Below are 20,502 nucleotides of genomic sequence, written 5' to 3' on the forward strand. Positions count from 1 at the left end.
TGGCATCCTCTCTTAAGGATGGAACTCTCCAACAGTGAGCCACCTGTTTGACTCGGGGAAAGGACACAGACGTCTCACTCTTCCCAGGCTTCTCTCAATACCATTCGTGGAACGGCAGGGCAAGGCATTGCCCATCTTTTGAGCCTCTTGGCTTCACTTTTTAACATCAAGGCTGTAAACCCATACCTCCTACTTGCCTGATCCTTTTCTCTGTCATCACAGCGTGGGTGGGTTCTGAAGTTTAAATCTCTGCCTTCTGTAAGTGTTACACTCTGTTACAGAGGGAGTCTCGGGTCGGGCGTGGAGTTGGGTGGTTAATCCCTTGCTGGAACAGGGGCATCTGCTTGTCCTTCTGGCAGTGCTCTGACGCTCACTGGGGAGCGCCTTCTCAATGGCGGAGCAAGGCCAAGGCAACATGCAGTGAAACAAACCGCAAGGCAAGCAACTGGCTGTGGGCCTTTGGCTGCTGACTGAGGCTAGCCTGGGAGCCTTCCTGACACCACGCTGGGGTTCCTCCCTGGCTTTCGTGGGAACTCTTCTTTTAAACCCGCACCAAGCAAGATGCATTTAACTGACCCCATTCCTTTTAACAGCCGAGCATGACAGCGTTTAATAGCCTTGCAAAGACTGCGCACGGCTGCTACCGCTCTGCCTCATTACTCACTGTTTCAGGACGGCGCTTGAATCCAATATGCACATTTTAGTCACGTCATGCCTGGGAACTCAACCACCCTTTTGTCCTAGCTCACCTCCGCGTTTTATCTCATTTAGCATTTTTAGCTTCTGTCTTGTTTTGATATTTGTTTTATTTAATTGGGTTACCCCGTTCTGGCCGCTGTAGAAGATGCAGGATTCTTCTCCATGTGCTGTTGGCCACAACACCTGCCACAGTGACACCTTCACTAGAGAGAGGCACAAAATACGTGTGACCACAGCCCCTTTGGATCAGGATGCATCTTCAGGACAGGGGTGGGGGGAATGTAATGAGATGTAAATGTTTTCCAGCTGCCTGCAGGAAGGCCAGGAGGGAGTGGAATGGCCCAGGCAGCTCATTCCTGGGGCAGGGTCCCTTCTGGACTCAAGGTGACAGGAGCAAGATCTCCTGGAAAAACAGGCCAAGCACGGTGCTGCTCCCTTGGCTACAGCTTGGAAGCAGCAGCTCTCTGTCCAGAGGCAAGAGAACGAAGGAGAAAGAGGAAAATGGATACCCACCCTTTCTCCACCATCACCAAAAAGCCTATTAAGAGGGACATGACAATTCTGGGCACCCCGAAGAGATGCTTTTTTCCAGCCTATGCCCTGATGTGAGCTGCTTTACAAAAAGGAACCGGGACTCCCAAGTGTTCTGCTCAGAGTAGCAAAAACAGCCATGAGCACTTGTAAACACAACAATTGGGAGCGGGGATGTTTGCCTGTAATGATTGTTTATGTTGCAAGTTGGCTGCCACTGTGGTTAGACAAATGCTCCCACTTCCTTGGAGATGAAAGGCAAGCATTTGCAATCAGTGAGGAGAGTGTGTTCGTTCTGAGGCTAAATGGCATTATAAAACTTCCTAATTAAGCATATATGCCGATGAGTTTTTAGCATCATTTCTCCAATTTAACTTTACATACTGGGTGTGCTGTTTACTACAGCATTAACTATAAACATTGTTGTTACTGCCCCCAGCTGGAAAACAGAGCAGTTTATGTGTGGAAGAAAAAAGAGATTATCTCCCATCTGCTCCTGCCCATTATTCAGGGATGTGTCATTTTGTCTGCTGATGGGAACCATCACTAGGATCTTAGTCAAATGGCCTTTTTATACTCGGCTACATTTATTAATTATTGTGTTTACTTGGCATTTTGCTCCCACTCTTACTCCCTCATATTTAACAACATCATTTTCTAGTGTTTTCTTTTTGAAATTCGATATTTGTATGTGCCATTTTTATTACACAAACATGCACAACTGTAATTAGACATAGCTGATGCATATTTTTAGTTGTAGATCAACTTTACTCATATGTATTTGGCTACTATGACTGAGGTTAGGAGGCATACAATTAAAAAAATAAGGGCAGAGCATGGTGTAATTCGATTTATATAAAGTACACAACCAGGCAAAGCTAATTAATGTGGATAGAGTCCTGGTCCGGGTCAGTGTTTACCCTCGGGGCTATGTGACCCTCCTGGGAGGGCCGTGATTGGGGAGGGCGGGTGGGGATCTCTGGAGGTGCTAGAAAGGCTCTGTGCCCAATCTGGGTCCTGTTTTTGGGACTTCACTGGAACGTGCATTTGTGGTATCTGCACCCTTCTGAATGCAGTTATCTCTCAATAAAAAGTAAAAGTCGGAGGGACCCTTTTCTATGTTAAAACGTCAAAAAAGAGTCTGCATAAAGGCAAATCGTGATTAATCCCCACCCCGAAAGGTTAAAAGTAAAACAGAGTTCTTGCTATACCTATAAAGTTATTTTACTTAAGTAAAGAAAAAGGTTGTGTTGCAACTCTGGCATGCTTATCAATCTAGAAGATACAAACGGGCTCTGTGTAAAACTGATGGTGAAACATTTCATTTACGTTTAGGCGTTCTCTTGCTTTAAACAGATTTGGGTATTATCATGGTTTTAGTATACTGGATGGTTTGTCAAAGTGTGCCCTTTACTGCTTCCTTAAGTCCTTTGTTTTGAGTGTAGAAACAAAAATCAGGAATAATTAATTGGGGGTTAAAATTATATATTATATGTGTGTGTGCGTATATACACACATATATAAACACACGCACATATATATTTCTCTTTCTGTAAAATTGAGTAGTCTAATCCATGAAAAACATTAGGTAGCCACTACATTACTGCACGTGGGCTCCATCATTTGGGGGAAACAAATACAAAAACCACGGGAGTCTTTCTTTGCAAACACAAAGATGTGGAGCTTTACCAGGAGATCATTTCAGAAACATTAAGATGGAGGAGAAAAGTTCCCTGGGACTTCTCACAGTAAAATTTTCAAATCATCAGAAACCATCCTGCCTGTGGATAACTTAAAGAGACACAAACAATGCCCCTTGAAGGAAATGCCAGGGCAGTTGACTAGAATAGAAAATGATTGGGAGAGAATTCTGAACCCAGTTTCCAAAAAAAAAAAAAAAAAAAAAAATCAATACCTCCCATACACAGTCCCTTTTGCTTCTGCAGATAAGCCAGCTAAGTAATCTGACAGTTACAAAATATTGAAAAATAAATTCATGCAATAGCTAGTACATAAAGGGATTTCCAGGGGGAGAGAGGGAACAATAAAACGAAAACAAAACAAAACAAGAAGGTGGAGAATTTGAAAACACAAGCTTACCAACACACACAATGCATTCTATAGCTCATTGTACTTGGAGGAGCTTCTACTGCTAACGTGTAAATGCATTGTTTCATCCATCTAGTAAGGTCAAGGTCGGGCTTGATGACTTTAAAATGACAGTATATACTTCTATAGAACGCACACTGAGGCGTCATTGTTCTTCCATTTGTTACAGGACAGAAGAGCACCAGAAATCATGGTTTTAATTAGCAACATCAGGAAAAGGCTTTGGCATTAATGCTAAATATACTGTCCTTTTAACTGTAAGGAAAATTGATACTGAGCATGTGCAATGGAAAGAAAGCTGGCAAATGTCAGTGTGAATAATGGGTGAAAAAAAGGAATGAGGGGGTGTGGCATCTCAATCAAGATTAAAATGAAACCGATAAAGCAGCATATGGACTGGATAACAAATCAAAAGCATGTTTATCCACTGAAGGAACTGGTTAATGGAGACTGCCAGCACGTTGCCATGGAAACACTGACTGTTGAGCTGCACCATCTCATACCTTATCCAATACATTCCTGGTTGTTGGTAGTAGTCCAAAGACCCTGATCTCTTGATGGTAAACCCGTGGTCCAGCTGAGCAGAGAGAAATGGGGGCAACTCAGTGGATCGACATTGTGCTAGAGAATTACGACTCCAGACCAAGCCGTTCTTCACCGACTATACACTGAGATATAGTCACCATGCCTCTTTTGCAGGGTGACTAGCTAATAGCCTAAAATCTGCACATTGAAAATAAAAAGGCAAGAAAAGGCACTAATCCCTCATGAATATCTCGGAGGCCAATTTGTTAGAATAGATCTAATTTGTCAGACAAGGTTTTGAATGCACATTTAATAATGTCCTCTCAATTTCAAAAGATATAAACACCTCTTCATATGCCATAGAATGGAAAATGCGTTACAATTAAAGTACTGAAATCCGTTTTAGCCACCTAAGAGAAAGCAGATTGGACTCCCTCCTCCCCATCTCACCCCACCAGGCTTAAATCGGAGGGCTTCATGCATATGAAATAAAAGATGAAAAGGACCCTCACAAGTCACAACAGTTTGGATTTCTTTAAGAGTTAATCTTCAAAAGCAGAGCTACTCTTAAAGGTGAATCTTAATTACATTCCTGGGCTAAAAAGATATAATATAAAACAGTCAGTCAGTTTTCTCTCTGAAAATATAGAAAAGAAAAGGAAAAAGAGTTTTCACTGTATATTAAAAATGCGTATGTACAGTTCAGCGCTTATGAACCAAAAAAGTTACGGTAAATAGAAGACAGGGTAAGTTCTCAAAGTTGTTCATCCTGGAATAAGATGTCAGCCTTTGGCTACCTAGGAATGAAAGATTCAATCCCCCAATTGGAAAACAGTCATCATGCTGTAGGCCCACTCCCCCACCCCACCCAGGACAGGATGCACCTTGCACGCTTTTCTTTCGAGAGACGCTCATGAGTGCTTTCAAGTGTGATAACGGTGCCATGCCCATAGTCCCTACTTCTGAATTCACAAAGGCATTGCAAAAACATGCGGGGGCACCAGGCATTCGAACTAAAAACTGCTTGGAGGGTTTGGTGTTCTGATTATAATAAACTAGGCTACCCCAGTGTTCACAGAAGAGCAATGTGAGATTTTAATCCTTAAAAAAAAAAAAAAAAAGGAGTGCATTTCGTTTCATTTAGGGGGAAAAAAAAATCCAAGTCCCCTTGCGGTTAGGGAGTCGTATATGAAATCCCACGCTTCTATTTGAGTTCATGGAGTTGGCCACTTGGTAACTAGTCCTCTGTTGCCATCTACAGGCAAAGTGTCCTATAACAAGGACACACAGGAATGTACTAGTGCGACTGGCTCTCTGGGTTAACTCAGCTTCCCAGAATCACTGTTGTTTGCACACTGATTAGTATGGATTTGTTCAATTAGACGGAAATGCTCCATTTGCATGAGCAAAATGCAAAAGAAGAACTTTAAAGCATTAGGAAAATTATCGGTTAAAATAATAAACAGAATTAAATGAGGAAAAATAAATTGGAACTGACATCTTAGTCATCGGTTCTTCATCAAGCTGAGCAAATCTAATAATGCCTCCCTCCCTTCCTCAGCTCCCAAGAAGTCCACCGTTAAAATGTCATCTCTAATTCCATTTTATGTCTATAAATTGCATTTTAATAACCTTTTGTTTCCCTTTCTCTGTTCTGGTGTGTGTGTGTGTGTGTGTGTGTGTGTGTGTGTGTGTGTTTTAATTCCCCAACTACTGGGGAAGGTAGTAAAGGGACAAAGGAGTCTTTCTGAGAGGCAGTGTTGCAGTTTCAAGGACGGCAATGGGTTTCCCCCTAATCACATTCCCTGACCTCAATGTCAGAACACCCTTTCTCCTTTGAGAAGGGCTGGATGATCCCAGCCAGCCTCCAGCTGGTAATTACTCTCCTGGTCAACTTGAGGACCCTTGCAACCTTAATATAAAGTTATCACTTGTCCTTTCTTTGGTCTTAATGATGGAGGGGGTAGAGAGCAGAGAAGGAAAAAATGACAACAGGAACAGAAAACATTGAGGTTCAGAACCATGAGTGCACGCTAAACTATGCTCATGTCGTAATTTACATTTGTGACTAGATTCTGTTTGTTATGACAGTATCTTCTTTTTCCTTTGTCACTCTAGGAAAGAAAAGGTGCCCTGAATTCCTTTATAAGCACTGCTCATCTCCAGTGGGTAGTTAGATTTCTAACTGAGGAAGGAGAAGTGCCAGTTACAGACTAATGATTTAACTGTCCATTTCCTGAAAATACAAGGTGATGGACACTACATTCTAAAATAGTAGAATTTTTCATTTTAAAGGGTGTATGTAATTTCCAAGCAATCAGTCCCATAGAGGCAGTTTAAAATAAAATACATTATTTGATAGCCTCTGGGGAGAGCATACATGCCCGTGGGACAAAATTCTGTCTGAATGAAATTTATGCTGCAATCAGTTTTTTTCTATATCTATCAATAGAAGCCATTACAAAATTATATTAATTATAGGAATTTTCACATAGGTGAATTAATAATTATATTGCATTATTAAATTGCCAAATGGTGTGGACAGAATGTACCATTTATGAAGACTCCTCCTCTGACCTACCACTTACGTTCTGCCTTACAGCAGAATATCATTCTTTTGCAGATAAAGCTTAGTTTGAATTGGAATACAGTTGACTCTTGAACAATGAGAGGGTTAGGGATGCTGACCCCCAGCACATGGAAATCCATGTATAAATTTTGACCCCCGAAAACTTAACTACTAAGACCCTATTGCTAACCAGAGGAAACTTTACTGATAACATAAACAGTCAATTAACACATATTTTGGATCTGTATTACAAACTGTATAAATAAAGTAAGCTGGAGAAAAGAACATGTCATTAAGAAAATCGGCAGAGAAAACACACTTACAGTCCTATATTTATTTACTTTAAAAAAATCCATGTCTAAGTGGACACGCACAGTGCAAACCCGTGCTGTTCAAGGGTCAACTGTATTATTCAATGCCAGGGCTCCTTTCTCTTGTGGTGGTCCCCTGAGACTTAGTCTTTGCCCTGTAAGAATGGGAAAACTGCTGTGGAGTATCAGCTGACTTACCCAAGGCTATTCTGGAAGTTAATCACAAAGGCAGCCAAACTGGCCAACTTCTGATCCCCAGCCCCTCCCTACCACTGGCGACCTCTCCCAGGTTCTAATGGAGGGTGTGGACATTTATGAGAGAAAAGCATTCTGGACAGGGTGCATGGCAGGCCAGAGTCTCCCAAAACAACCCCTGAAATTTACAGTTGTGCTCTTTCATGCTTGAAACACCAACAATACTAATTAACATGTGAATTGTGCTTTAGAGTGGGCAAGGCATTTTTCCAGGTATTTCCCCAAATAGTTAATTATTTTGAGTCTGAGTTAAGTTGATACTTTTTTTCTTACATTTATAGTGAATAAAGAAGATTCAATACACACATAACCAATGCGTAATCAGGCCTACACCGTCCATTTTGCAATTTATAAGTATACTGCTAGTTTTTACAGTTTCCATGGGAACATGTTAGTGATGAACGGAGGAACTGATATGGAATTATATTCAAAATGGTCCAATCATGATAGTTAGGGGGGAAAATCCATAGACCTTGATCTTTAAATACTAGTTGGAGTCTTTTGGAGATCTACTTAGATAAAGTTTTAATAAACCACATGGATTAGGTTTTGGAATTCATCCCAGTTTGATTAAAGTAGGATTCCTCCTCAAATCTGTGTTGTCTATTCCTGGGAAAATTGCCCTGAAGTTCCTGCCCTTAGTCATTATAAGACTCCCAGAATACTGTGAACAAACCATTACTGAGCAACCAAGGCAAACTTAACCTGAGACTAATTAAAAGACCAAGAAAAACAGAAACAAAAAACCAAAATGACAGAGGTGGAAAAGCACCCTTCTCACAGCCGTAAGCCCTCAGAGGGAGCAGGAAAGCAGTCCTTTTCATGGACAAGCGTGCTGGCAGTCCATTCCAAAAGCAAATTGTGGAATCGAACATTTTGGAATAGACTTATATCTTGAATGAATGATGAAAACAGAGTGTAGAAGGTCTGATTTCATTGAGAATTGCCATGAGATTATTACCTCCCCAAATTACTGACTGAATATTAGCCGAGAACAAAGAACGCTGACATCTAGAAGGACATGAAGGACAATGTACTTCTACACTGAATTTCCTTAGAACAAACTAGAAAGAGAGGGAAGGAAGAACGACTTTCAATTTTAAACCCTTAGCAGCACTGAGGAGCATCCGAAAGTCTACATTCGACTTAACACCGTGAGTGGGTTCAGGAGCCAGTTACTCACTCGTAACTCCAAACACGGAATGCAAACAGTACCGGAAAGTGTATGCGTACATTTGTGCCACCTGCAAATTCTGGAAACTCCGATCAAATAGTAACGCAGCTCCGCAATGGATTGGATTGAATATGTTACCTATTTACCTTCTGTTTATCTGGAGCTCTTGTACAAGCAAAAAAAGAAAAAGAGGAAGGGGATAAAACACCCGAAAAAGTGGTAAAACATTCAGTATTGCTCCTGAGAGCAAGATACTGTTTCATAGCGTATATACTTTTTTTTAAAATTCGACATTGCAGTGTCTAAGTTCTTTGTCGAGAAAAGAAAAACAGCCCAAGTGATTTCACATGGAATATGCTGTTCAAATTTACATACTCTGAAAAAAGAGGAAATTATTAAAAACTCAAGTAATCTGGGACTTGAATATATTTACTCTAGAATAGGACACCAGGAAGTATGAGGTTTCATTATTTCTCTGCCCAATTTAATCTTTGCCTAGAGCTGCTATCAAATTGCATATAGTGTATGTCTGCATGTATAGAACAGGAAAAAAAAATCCTTGTGCAGCCACATCAATAAAATGGTAAATGATAAAAGAATTTCAACTTTAAAAACAGAAATTTCTAAGGAGCAAGACAGCGTTTTTTTTTCTTTGGGTGTTCGCAGCAGCTCAGTCTCACTGAAAAGCTTACTGTGTAAGCCTTCTGCTAATGTTTTGGCTTTCATTTCGGTTTTTGCATGAGCAAAGATCTATAGTGTTCCAATCTCTCTCTGCAGTGTTGTCTCTCTTGGCTTCCCTCTCCCTCCAGGTCCTAGCAAAAGGACACTAGGAACTCTTTTTCTCCGAGCCCCAAAGTTTGCATTGGCACAGAGTCCACTGTGGGGGAGGTTTTCAGCTTTAAAAAATAAATCATGAGATTAATATATACTGCGAGACACCCTGGAGGTGTTGGATAATGAGATGACTCCTAGGGAAATGTTCGGCAAAAACACATCATATATAGAAGCCCCAAACCTCCCCCAGCGCGTTCAGTGGTCGAGCTGTCTAAAGAAATGACCCATTCTGCTGTCTCTGGGTGGAATCTCCTGAGTAATGCCTGTCTCTTAGGTGGATGGCTTTTAAAAAGTCATAGGTGGATATTTCAGATGCTTACTGCTATGACAGAAACTCCAGCTGCCGTGCTGTTCGGCTTGGGGCCTGTGTTGAAATGCTTCTTTATCTTTCCAGCTACTGACAGCTGATGTTCATTTTCGGGGAGGCCGTCATCCTGGGAAAAAAAAAAAAAGAAAAAGAAAGAAAGAAATGAAAAAAAGGAGAAAAAGGAGAAAAAGGGGGGAAAAATGAGATAAGTGGAAAATGAAGCCGAGATCTTCTAGTACCAAGTGGGGATCTTGGACTTCCTAAGATCTCAGAAATAAAGGAACCAGTGTCTTCTCATGAAACATCATTTTTGGAAGTAGGGCTCTGAGGTCTCGTGCATTTCCACATCTGCCCTAAAATTAATTTGCTGCGTCCTCTGACTCCCAGAGTTCTGTCCCTAAATAAAAGTTGTTATTTCTGTGTTTGGTTTCTAATAAAATTGATTTCAGCCAGGGTTCTCTAGGGACATATGCCAAAGGGCAAGTTAAATCTGAAAAACCAAAAGAAAAAAAAAATCAATGTAAACATCTTCTTTTTTTTTTTTTCCCTGAACCAAGAGTTTTATCCTCTTAGCCCATCATTCAGGCCCCAACACGAGGAAACTGACAGTCCTGGGCTCATGCAAGCGCCTGTAAATAAACTCGGGCTGGTTCCACGGGTCCTCAATCGACCGTTCTATCATCCCAGACAACCTTCCGGGCAAACAGTTCCTCCCTAAGTTTCCAATCCTCCTTACTGCCCTCAAATCATCTGTTATTTTGACGTACTTCACATTGAGGCTCATTTTAATGAAGGCTTCTGCTCTCCGCCGGCACCGTCTATGATGGAGGCTGGACAGATTGCTCCCCTCTGCTAAATACTCTGAGGACAACAATAACCAGAGCCGTAAGTGTGAGCTGCCACACCACTCATGGTGGAAAGGCTGCCCAACCCCAAAGACAGAGACTGCGTTCTGTTCGCTACAGACCCCTCGGCTCTTTGCATGGAGCTTGGCAGATGTTAGATGCTTAAGACATATTTGCAGAATAAATAAATGAAGGGATAATAAAGTGTTTGTTACTATCTGTTAAAACCAAAATTCCTGGCAAGACTTCAATGCCATTCATCATTTTCCTTCTCTTTTTTCCTTTCCATCATTTTGCATGTTATTTCTTGGCTCCACCCAGGAAAATAAATGACTGTGTCCCTAGCATAACACACTCGCTCTGCTACGTAACCTAGCCTTCCCTTCTCTCAGCATTTGGCTATTCGTGCCTTCAGGCGCTGTGAACTGCGAGCTACAGTGGACCAGGCGCTGCAGGAAGTGGTGGGGAGAGACGGTGAGCAAAAAGAGGCATGGGCTTTGCTCTTTTTTTTTTTTTTTTAAAGATTTTATTTATTTATTTGACAGAGAGAGAGAGAGAGATCACAAGTAGGCAGAAAGGCAGGCAGAGAGAGAGGGGGAAGCAGGATCCCTGCTGAGCAGAGAGCCCGATGTGGGGCTTGATGCCAGGACCCTGAGATCATGACCTGAGCCGAAGGCCAAGGTTTTAACCCACTGAGCCACCCAGGCACCCCATGGGCTTTGCTCTTATGGACTCTGCGGCCTCTCCAAATCACCTGGTCCAAAATATTTTTCCCCAAAAAGGCATAATTCAGTAGAATGGTTCTTCTGTAAACTCCTAATCGTTTTTCATTATATATATTTGCACTCTTTACATTCTTTTCGGTGTTAAGTGATTTCGTAGATATTTAACATATACATAAATGTATAGAGAGAGTTTAGGGATACACACACACACACACACACACGATATATCATCAACTCTGAACTCCTGCTCTTTTGTATCACATCTTCCACATTTTCTGTAATGTTTAATATAAGCCCTTGGTTCAGAGCCCTGCTCACAGTGTATATTGAACTTGTGATATTCTTGGACTGATTTGTTAATGGCTAAGAGAAGGAACCATTATTAGGCTTATTAAGTCACATCTAAAATCAAATCTGGAAGAAGGATGCTTTCCAGGGATTGCAGAGTGATTTCAAAATTTTTTAAAAATCTGTATTGCGAAAAGAGTCAGAAATAAAGTGAAGGTCAATTAGGGTAACAGTGGGATAATACTTGGGGAGGGAACATTAAGAGACATAAGAAGTACTTACTCTGTCCCGGGCTATGCCAGGGATGGCAGTGGATGATAGAAAAATGGTCTCTGCCCACCAGAACCTTGCGGGCTAACTGAGAGACAAAGTATGCACACACAAGATCAAATAATAAAGCCGATCAACAATTTAAGAAAGAGCTGTCGTAAGGCTTGGAGCCTCGTGGCTGAGCTACAAACACGGAACGACTTCAGAGGAGAGAGAACGTATTTTCAGTTGCAAACAGAGCAGACCTGAGGAGGACTGTGGGATCCAGCCTGGTCCTTAACAAGGAAGAGCCACTGAGACTTAGAGACGAGAGAACCGCTATTTTGGTGCACAGATGTGAGTGGGAAACATCAGGGCCTGTTTGCCAAACAGTGACTTAACCAATTTAGCTGTAGTTAAGAGTATGTGGGAGGATAATGATGGAGAAAGCTGAAAAAAAAACAGAAACACACACACACACACACACACACACACACACACAAAACAGGAAAAGACTGGCCACAAAGGACTACCAGAAAGATCCAGAAATAGAAGCCTTAGTCTCCATTAGGGAGAAAAACAATGCTTTTTAATAAGCAAGGCGTAAGCAGGAAGTGTAGAGGACTAACTACCCTTAACTCACGAAGAATTAGAATTATGCAATCCAGAGCTTTAAACACAAGGGTGAAATGTTTTTTTAATGGTGGACGAAAAATAGGCCGCTGGAACCTAAATTAGAATTTTGGAAGCACCGAAACATTGGACGAGGGATGAAATGATGGCCTTTATTGAGTTTTCCAAATATTAGTGTCATGTATCTGGCACAGGTTGGGGCTCTGTCTAAGGACAAGGGAGCAGCCTGAGACCGGGGTTCCCCATTGGGCCTCACCCCCAAGATTATACCTGTATGTGTAATCATCTCTTAATAGACTTCTAGGCCAGCTAGGGCAGTGATTTGTATGAGGTTTTAGATTATCAACAAATGTGAAAAACATCGTCGGGAAGTAGGACGAAGGAAGGTTTTTCTCTTTAGGACAATACCACTTTGAGCATATTTGCTGTCTCGGGATCAGAAGCTGCTGGAAAGGAAGAGCTAAAAGACAAGAGATGGGCTAATCCAAGTGAGGGGCAGGGAGGGAAGGGAAATGAAGCCGTTTGCCCTGGGTAGGTGCAGGTTTAACTGAGGCACTATGAAGTAAGGAGGGAAAGGGGGAGGCCCGAGTTTGAAGGTGGAGTGGGGCAAAGATAAAAGAGAAAGCCAGGGAGAGGAAGGTGACACGGGAGTTAACTGCTGTGTGGTTCCGGGCAAGTGATTTACACGTATAAGCCCCTGACGTCTCAGATGATCCTCTATGATGATATGCATTATTAGGACCATTTCGAAGATGAACACGCTGAGGCCTAGCGAAGTTAAGTTAATTTGCTCAAAGTCACACAGCTAGAAAGTGGTTGAGTCAGGACTGAAGCAGATTGAAAGTATCCTTTCCACAGCCCCACACGGCACCCACTCAGAGCACTCATTCAGAGCATGGGTTACAGAAGGGCTCCGTAAGAGTTAAATGGTAGGATTTGAGGAGTCGTCTTTCCCATGACGAAAGTGGCACGATGGTAAGGAGAAAGAAGGATCGAATTAGAGACTGAAAAAAACCAGAGACTACCCGGACAGGCCTCAGTGGAGCCCGGGAAGCGTTTGCATGGTGGTCAGTATGCGGGAGGCTAAGCGCTTCAGGCGGCCCAGAGGAATGCAGTTGACTTTGATGTCAAGGAGAGACTGGGCGTCCGTGAATCCGAAATGTGGCAATGTGACCTACACTGGCCCGGCTCTTGAATCCTCCGTGGAGCAGGCAGCACCAGAAGGCCTGGCTGACCCTGGATGACATGAAGTTGCACTGGGTCACAGCGTGGTCCTATGAGCCATGCAGGCTATGATGACCAGGCTCGGTGCAAACAGAAAGAATAAATAGAAGAGATTCTGTAGGAACAGCCCCGTCCTGACTTACTGAGAGCGGTTCCTCCCCTGCTGCACGGTCCCACCATGGTCTCACTTCCCCACCAGCGCTGCCATCCCAGCCAGAACTTTCCTCTACCTGGCTTTTCTTCCCCCTGCCGGTTCCTGAGCTAAGAGTCTGCTTCCTCACCACCTTCGGAATGGACTTTGTTATTATTTCCCAGCTCTGTCCTGGTTCTGATCTCCTGTCAAGACTCTTAGCAACTCTTTTAGATATTGGGTCCTGAGGGTTCAGACCTCCAGCTTTAAATTCTAGTGAAGGTTTTAGCTTCCCTTGGGTTATTAGTTCATGTTGAAGCAATGAAAGTCTTGAAGCAACCCTCGAAAGTTGTCAGAGATGCTTCTGACTTCATAAATTTTAAAATATTTCAGGTTCCCCCCCCCCAATGAAATAAGTTGTCTCAGAGAAGGTAGAGAGGGTGTGCGTGCATGGGCACGGGTACATGCGCGCGCGCACACACACACCCACACACCCCTCACAGCAACTAAAAGTCTGCAGAGCTTCTATATCAATTTTGAAGGCTTTGAGCATAATTGGATTAAAGACATAAACAACCGGCTTTGCAGGGACCTAATCTGTACCTGAAGCATACAGACGGATGATGGAGATTTAGCTAACGTACTGTCTTGCATCAATAAAATAAATAGGGCCATTAAAAACATACATTTTTATATATACATCTTTATCACCGTTATTCTGAATAGATTGTGTGCCAAAAATGTGCTATGAATTTTCTAAACGTGACAAACCTGGCAGTATGTTACAAATAGTTATAGTATTATTACCATACGTTCTGGTATGTAGTTTCTGGGAGTAGTTTCTGAAGTTTGACATGGGCTGGTTGTGGTTTGAGGTTAGTGGTTTTTGATTTAGAAATTCCCATCTACCACTTGGCAGAGCATTGCAACTGACAAGAACGAAATTAGTTTGCAAAATGGAAAATGAACTCTCACAGCTGTCTGTAGGAGACCTAGCCTCCCGGTCTCCATTTCTGCAGCGGATGTTGGGGAGCAGCTGTGGGGAGGGGTGCGGGGGCTTGGATGTGAAGTCACTCAGTGCAGTGAATTCCCCTCTTTCCTCAGGGAAACCATTCCAGGGGTCACGCTTTAGAAAACCCTCCTCCCCTCGTGGATTTTTGTTTTCGACTCATGGATCTCATTTGCACTCAATTCATTACCAGTCTCCATTATTAGTAATATCTGTGAATTTATGAGAAGTACGGCAGTCTTGAGACGTTTACTACTAGACTATCCTGATCTAGTTTTAAATAATCTTAGGTACATCAGAGTACTCCTGAATGGCGGCTCCATCTCGCATCCCAGGGTTTGGCCTCTTGACTTGCTAACCATCTCCAGCTGCACGGCACCCAGCACCTCTGACTCGGTTCAGCATCGGTTCAGAGGGGCCGGGGTATCCTCTCCGTCTACACCTGACACCACACTAGAGGAGAAAATGTTAAGTAAATCGAGATCCAGTTTGGAGAAGGGAAAGGGTAAGATGCCCAAATGGAACATGGATTTCCATGTCATCGTTTCTAATTTATGACTATAAATAGCTGGTTTTATTTATTATTACGGTATCACTGGGGGCTTTCTTAATTTCTAACAAATTCTGCCAGCCCAAGATGAATGCATATAAATTTTTGTGTGGGGAGAGCTGCTTTTAGTTAGCACGGAGTATGTCTGTAGATTATCCAGCCTCTTATTATTTTTTTTTCTTCTTCTTCTTCCTCTCTTTATTCTTTTTGAATATCTTGGCTTAGTATTTTGTTTGTTTGTTTGTTTGTTTGTTTATAGTACTATCTTCTTAAAAAGAGTGGGTAGGTGAGATAAATGAAGAAAAATAAAATTTAAAGGCCAGGAAGGTGATAGAAAGTCTTGAATTGGCTAAATACCTACCTTGACTTATTTAAACCCATTCTTTCCACTAGGACAGAGGTTCTCAAACTCGGTTTCACCGTAATAATCACCTGGGAGCTCTTCAAATTCCTGCCACCTGCTCAGATGCCAAGCCAGAATTAAATCAGAATCTCTAGAGGCAAATCCAGGCATCAGACCTTGTGCTAGAAACTCCACTGAGCTTTATGCCGGAGACTTCTCTAAGGCTGTTTCCTCATCAATAAAACCAGGAAAATAACTGGAGGAAAAACATAAACCCATAGAATTGCGGCATTGAGATGGGCCCTTACCCTAGTATTGGGAGAATAACACGGGATAAAGTAGGTTAACACTTTGAAAACAAAAATGTAATAATAATAATATATCTGGATTATTACAATGGTGACAATTTAATCCTATTTATAAATGAGAATTTGGGGAGGGCATGTCAATTATGTTTAGAAACTTCTCACTAACCTATGATTTTTATCAACAACTTATCATTTCAGGGAAATCCCCAATCCCTGGAATGATCAAGATGTATTAATGCTTACTTCAGTCTGTTATGTGCCTAAAATCTCTGGTTCCCCACTAAATGAGTGCTAAGGTAAATCAGCTTAAGCCAGGACAATCCCTGTTGATATTCTGTAGTCACAGTAAAGGAAACAGCCGTGATACTAAAGAAGACAACAGAGCCGATAATGTACACATTATCTACATGGAGCTGAGGGTACACTAATGGAATTTGGGGGGCTAGGATGAGAAGATTCTCCTTCTTAATCAGATTTCTCTTATGCCAACATCCATCACAATTTGCATTTCATCAGCACATAGCAACAGATGACAGAGTTGTTGCCTCTCTCAGACCCAAATTCCCCAAATATTTATCAAGTACCTATATAGTACTAGTGCTTAAAGACTGTCCTCTCAGACCCTTCAAATATCTATTTCGTTCTCCATCCTCATAACAACCTAAGAGACTGATTCTATTATCTTCAGCTCACAGACACAAAAATGGGTTCAAAGGAGTGAAATGACTGTCCCAAGGTTACAACAGGAGGGTGAGCTGCTGCTCCTTCTGGAAGCCTAGGTTCCACTCCTAGACACCTGGCTGCACACTGATGCTCCCTTTGTTCAGCTGGTTTGTTAGAACAATCCACCAAGATGCCTTGAGGACTCAAGACTCTTCCAATAACAGAACAGAGGGGTGCCTGGGTGGCTCAGTTGGTTAAGCGACTGCCTTCAGTTCAGGTCATGATCCTGGAGTCCTGGGATCGAGTCCTGCATCGGGCTCCCTGCTCAGCAGGGAGTCTGCTTCTCCCTCTGATCCTCTCTTCCCTCTCATTCTCTCTCAAGTAAATAAAATCTTAAAACAAACAAAAACAAACCCCACCAAAACAACAACAACAACAAAAAACACACAAAAAAAACAGAACAGCAGCCCAGAACACCAAGGTACACAGTGGGATTCCCAGCCAGGATGAATGAAAAAATGAGCCTAGAGTGAGGTTTAAACAAGTGACTTTGGCTGACTAGATCTTCTGATTCTATTGGTCCACTCTCTGTTTCATAAGAGACTGCCTTTTCAATTCCAAGGGCAGCAAGTGAAAAGGTCACTGTATAAGCAACAGAGAAAATTAGGACAAATTAGAGTACAGGAAATGCTTTCTGACGATTTCCTCAGGGCTCAGATAATTATTATTACCTCTTCCCCCTGAGGTAGACTTCTCTGCGGTGATCAGATATAATTTGATAGCCAAATGCAAAATGTCTTGTTAAATGGACTTCCGTTTAAATGCCTAATTTATTTATTTTGATTGCTTGGTTGTTCATTTGTTGCACTTGGAGATCTTGACAAATGCTAAATGCTGGTTGTGAAAACTTATATATGGTTTTTCACTTATGTTTTGAGACAATAATCATTTTTCTGATTTAGTTACCACAAATACAATTTCAAAAGTTAAGCAATCATTTCATACATTTTGGGTTTTTTTAGCTTTTTTTTTTTTTTTAAGTTTCTGCTAACATCAATATTTTTCTCCCTCAGAATCTAAGGTCTGTTAGAATGATGTAAAGGATACTTTTTAGTTTTAAATCTCCTAGATAATTCCTTAAATGTTATCCTCGCTTTTAAGAAATGTCTTTAGGGGGAAAAAAAAAAGATATGTCTTTAGGGAATCGGAGAGGGAAAACTAAAATGACAGCAGAAGTCCTGTTTTAGAGGGAGTGGTAGACCCTAATTACCAGCAAAGTGGGACCATGTGTAAAAATGTGTACAAAGCAGGCTGAGAAGGCAGAAAGTTATGCTGAGACATGTACATGCTGCTTTAGGAAAAGGAGCAACCTAGTTTTTCAAAGGTATAGCCGAAAGTCTTCCTAATTTTTTTCTTTATCCCATGGAATTGGGATATATATGGATATAGGCTCATTTGGTTTGGAATCAGGGTAAGGCTGTTTCTAATTGCATTCTGGCCCCCTTGAATATACAGACAAATTTGCTCACATCCACAAAATTATCTTAAAAGAAATACGTATATCCTGCCAGAGATCCTCTGCTGGACACCTACTTCCTGGCCTCCTTCAGGATGGGGCTGTGACATCTCCTTCTCTAGGAAATCCTTTATAGCACCGCTCTCCCCACCAAAAGGCTGTCTGGGGTAGCCTTCCCCAACTCTCAACCCCCTACCCCCGTTGTCCTGTGACTGTCTGGTTGAATCAGAGCTTCTAGAGGGCGGGCCTGCCAGGCAGTGGTCCTCTGAAGAAAATGTATTTAAAGGGGCACCTGGGTGGCTCAGTCGGTTAAGTGTCTGTCTTCGGCTCACGTCATGATCCCAGGGTCCTGGGATCGAGTCCCGAATTGGGCTTCCTGCTCAGCAGGGAGCCAGTTTCTCCCTCTTCCTGCCGCTCCCCCTGCCTGTACCCTCTCCCTCTCTATGTCTCTCTCACAAATAAATTTATAAAATCTTCAAAAAAAAGAAAATGTATTTTAAAATCTAAAATGGCTATTTGCAGTCTGTGAAATCTCTTTCCTCAGTGGCTCTTTGTGAGCCTTCAAAGGTCATGTTTCAGATTCAGATTTTCTGGCTTATTCTGTGTGATCATAGTCCCACTGTTATTCGTGCTATCATGCAATTTGACAATTTGTAGATCATGGGCTTTTAATTAGCATGTATATCGATCAGAATCAACTGCTTCCACCAAGAAAGGCAGAAGCTGGCCTGTGCCTCTTCCTCTCTGCAAATCTAAGGGAAAGTTGCCATGACCTAGGTAAATTCCTTTGAAGATGTTGCTAACTTGTACGAACAATCATTATAATGATATGATGCATACATGCATTCTTTCCCAATATTCATGGTACTTTCATGTATAACAAAGGATGGGTAGGTATAATGTGGTACACAGGACTTGAAAGCAAATAGGCTTGGAGTGAGGAGACCTGGCTGCAAATTTTGGCTCAATCATAAATTTTGCTACTTCGAGCAAGTCACTTACCATAGCCTTAGTCTCCATATCTGTAAAATGCATTCAGTAATATCCACTCTGCCTATCCTGTAGGTTTATTATTAGGCTTACCTGAGATGCCTCCTAACTTTGCCCACTTCATAGAAGAGGATAACTTTTATTTAGCACCCTGGGGAAAATGCAAAGGTTCTGAGGTTGGAGGCGATCACTTCTAGATTCTAGCTGCCCTGCCTGACTATCCCAAGGGATAAAGGGATTGATAGCTTTATACATTTGTATACTAATTGGGAAGCTCTGCTCTACGAAAATATTTAAAACAAACCTTAGTTGTGTGTCTATACACACATTCAACATTTATAAATATTCTCCCGTTTTTACTCCTCTACATATAAAATGCTGGGTTAGAGCTGTCCTACAACCCAGCAATTGCACTACTGGGTATTTACCCCAAAGATACAAACATAGTGATCTGAAGGTGCACCTGTACCCCCAATGTTTATAGCAGCAATGTCCACAATAGCCAAACTCTGGAAAGAACCCAGATGTCCATCAACAGAGGAATGGATAAAGAAGATATGGTGTATATATACAATGGAATATTACACAGCCATCAAAAAGTGAAATCTTGCCATTTGCAATGACGTGGATGGAAGTAGAGGGTATTATGCTGAGCAAAATAAGCCAATCAGTGAAAGGCAACTGTCATATGATCACACTGAAATGTGGAATTTAAGAAACAAGGCAGAGGATCATAGAGAAAGAGAAGAAAAAATGAAACAAGACAAAACCAGAGAGGGAGACAAACCAGAAGAGACTCTTAATCTCAGGAAACAAACTGAGGGTTGCTTGAGGGGAGGGAGTGGCTGGGTGATGAACACTGGGGAGGGTATGTGCTATGGGGAGTGCTGCGTATTATGTAAGACTAATGAATCACAGACCTTACCCCTGAAGCAAATAATACATTATATGTTAATAATAATTTTAAAACAACAACAAAAAATAAATAAAATAAAGTGCTAGAACCTTGGACCATGGCCATCACATGTCAGAACATGAACAAGATCTTACACTCTTGTCACCTTGGATGTAGTCTGTCTCAACACTGTGCTTTCAATCATACCTTATCCTTAAAATTATCCTTAAAATTAGTGATTTGGGGGAAAAAAACCCACTTAACTAATCACTATGGTGATAATTTAGAGAAGTGGAGTATTTTGTTGCTTTCAACTCACAGCCAGATCACTTGAAGCTGTAGGAAGGCTGACAAAATCTCTATCTGTGAGCTAAGCATGTTATACTTGTCCCTGTCTGTGCTCATGTCCCTCTCTCTATAAGTGCATCTCTGTCCGTCTTCTACTCTGAAGGTAAGAACCATTAACCTAAGGCTGGAGCTTCCACATGTCCGTGAGGGTTACAGTAGGACCTAGATTATCCAGTTGTTGGGAAGAACACGATGTTAAGATATGAGAGGGGCTTAGAAGAGTTCTGGGCAGGCTTCATCAGTGAAGCGCTCTTTGCCTATTTATTATGATTCAAAACCTGATCAAAACCTGATCAGTCCGTTTTGGAGAGACAGAGGGACAACATACAATGACTGTGCTCTGGGGAATTCTTTCATAAAGAATTTCATATTGTTAGACTCTACCACTCAAATGGCAGCAGCAGCATCTGGGAGCTTTTAGAAATTCAGAACCTCACATCTACGACATCAGAATCTGCATTTTAACAAGACC

The 20,502-nt window shown here is 41.8% G+C and overlaps 1 protein-coding gene across 4 annotated transcripts in view; it reads right to left on the minus strand.

The window, feature by feature from the left end:
* Positions 1 to 20,502, minus strand: part of DCLK1 (doublecortin like kinase 1) — a 353,945-nt gene that overhangs the window by 15,301 nt on the left and 318,142 nt on the right. For 2 of the 4 annotated variants that reach the window (XM_047723164.1, XM_047723163.1), the window contains exons 16-17: positions 9,328 to 9,441; positions 3,843 to 3,916 (exon numbers count right to left, since the gene is read on the minus strand). In XM_047723164.1, the coding sequence (XP_047579120.1) occupies positions 3,843 to 3,916; positions 9,328 to 9,441 (188 nt within the window). The remainder of the gene's footprint in view (positions 1 to 3,842; positions 3,917 to 9,327; positions 9,442 to 20,502) is intronic. The other 2 variants (XM_047723162.1, XM_047723161.1) reach the window with 1 other exon arrangement.

The sequence above is a fragment of the Lutra lutra genome, chromosome 3 (assembly GCF_902655055.1).
Source record: "Lutra lutra chromosome 3, mLutLut1.2, whole genome shotgun sequence".
Classification (NCBI taxonomy): Eukaryota; Metazoa; Chordata; class Mammalia; order Carnivora; family Mustelidae; genus Lutra; species Lutra lutra.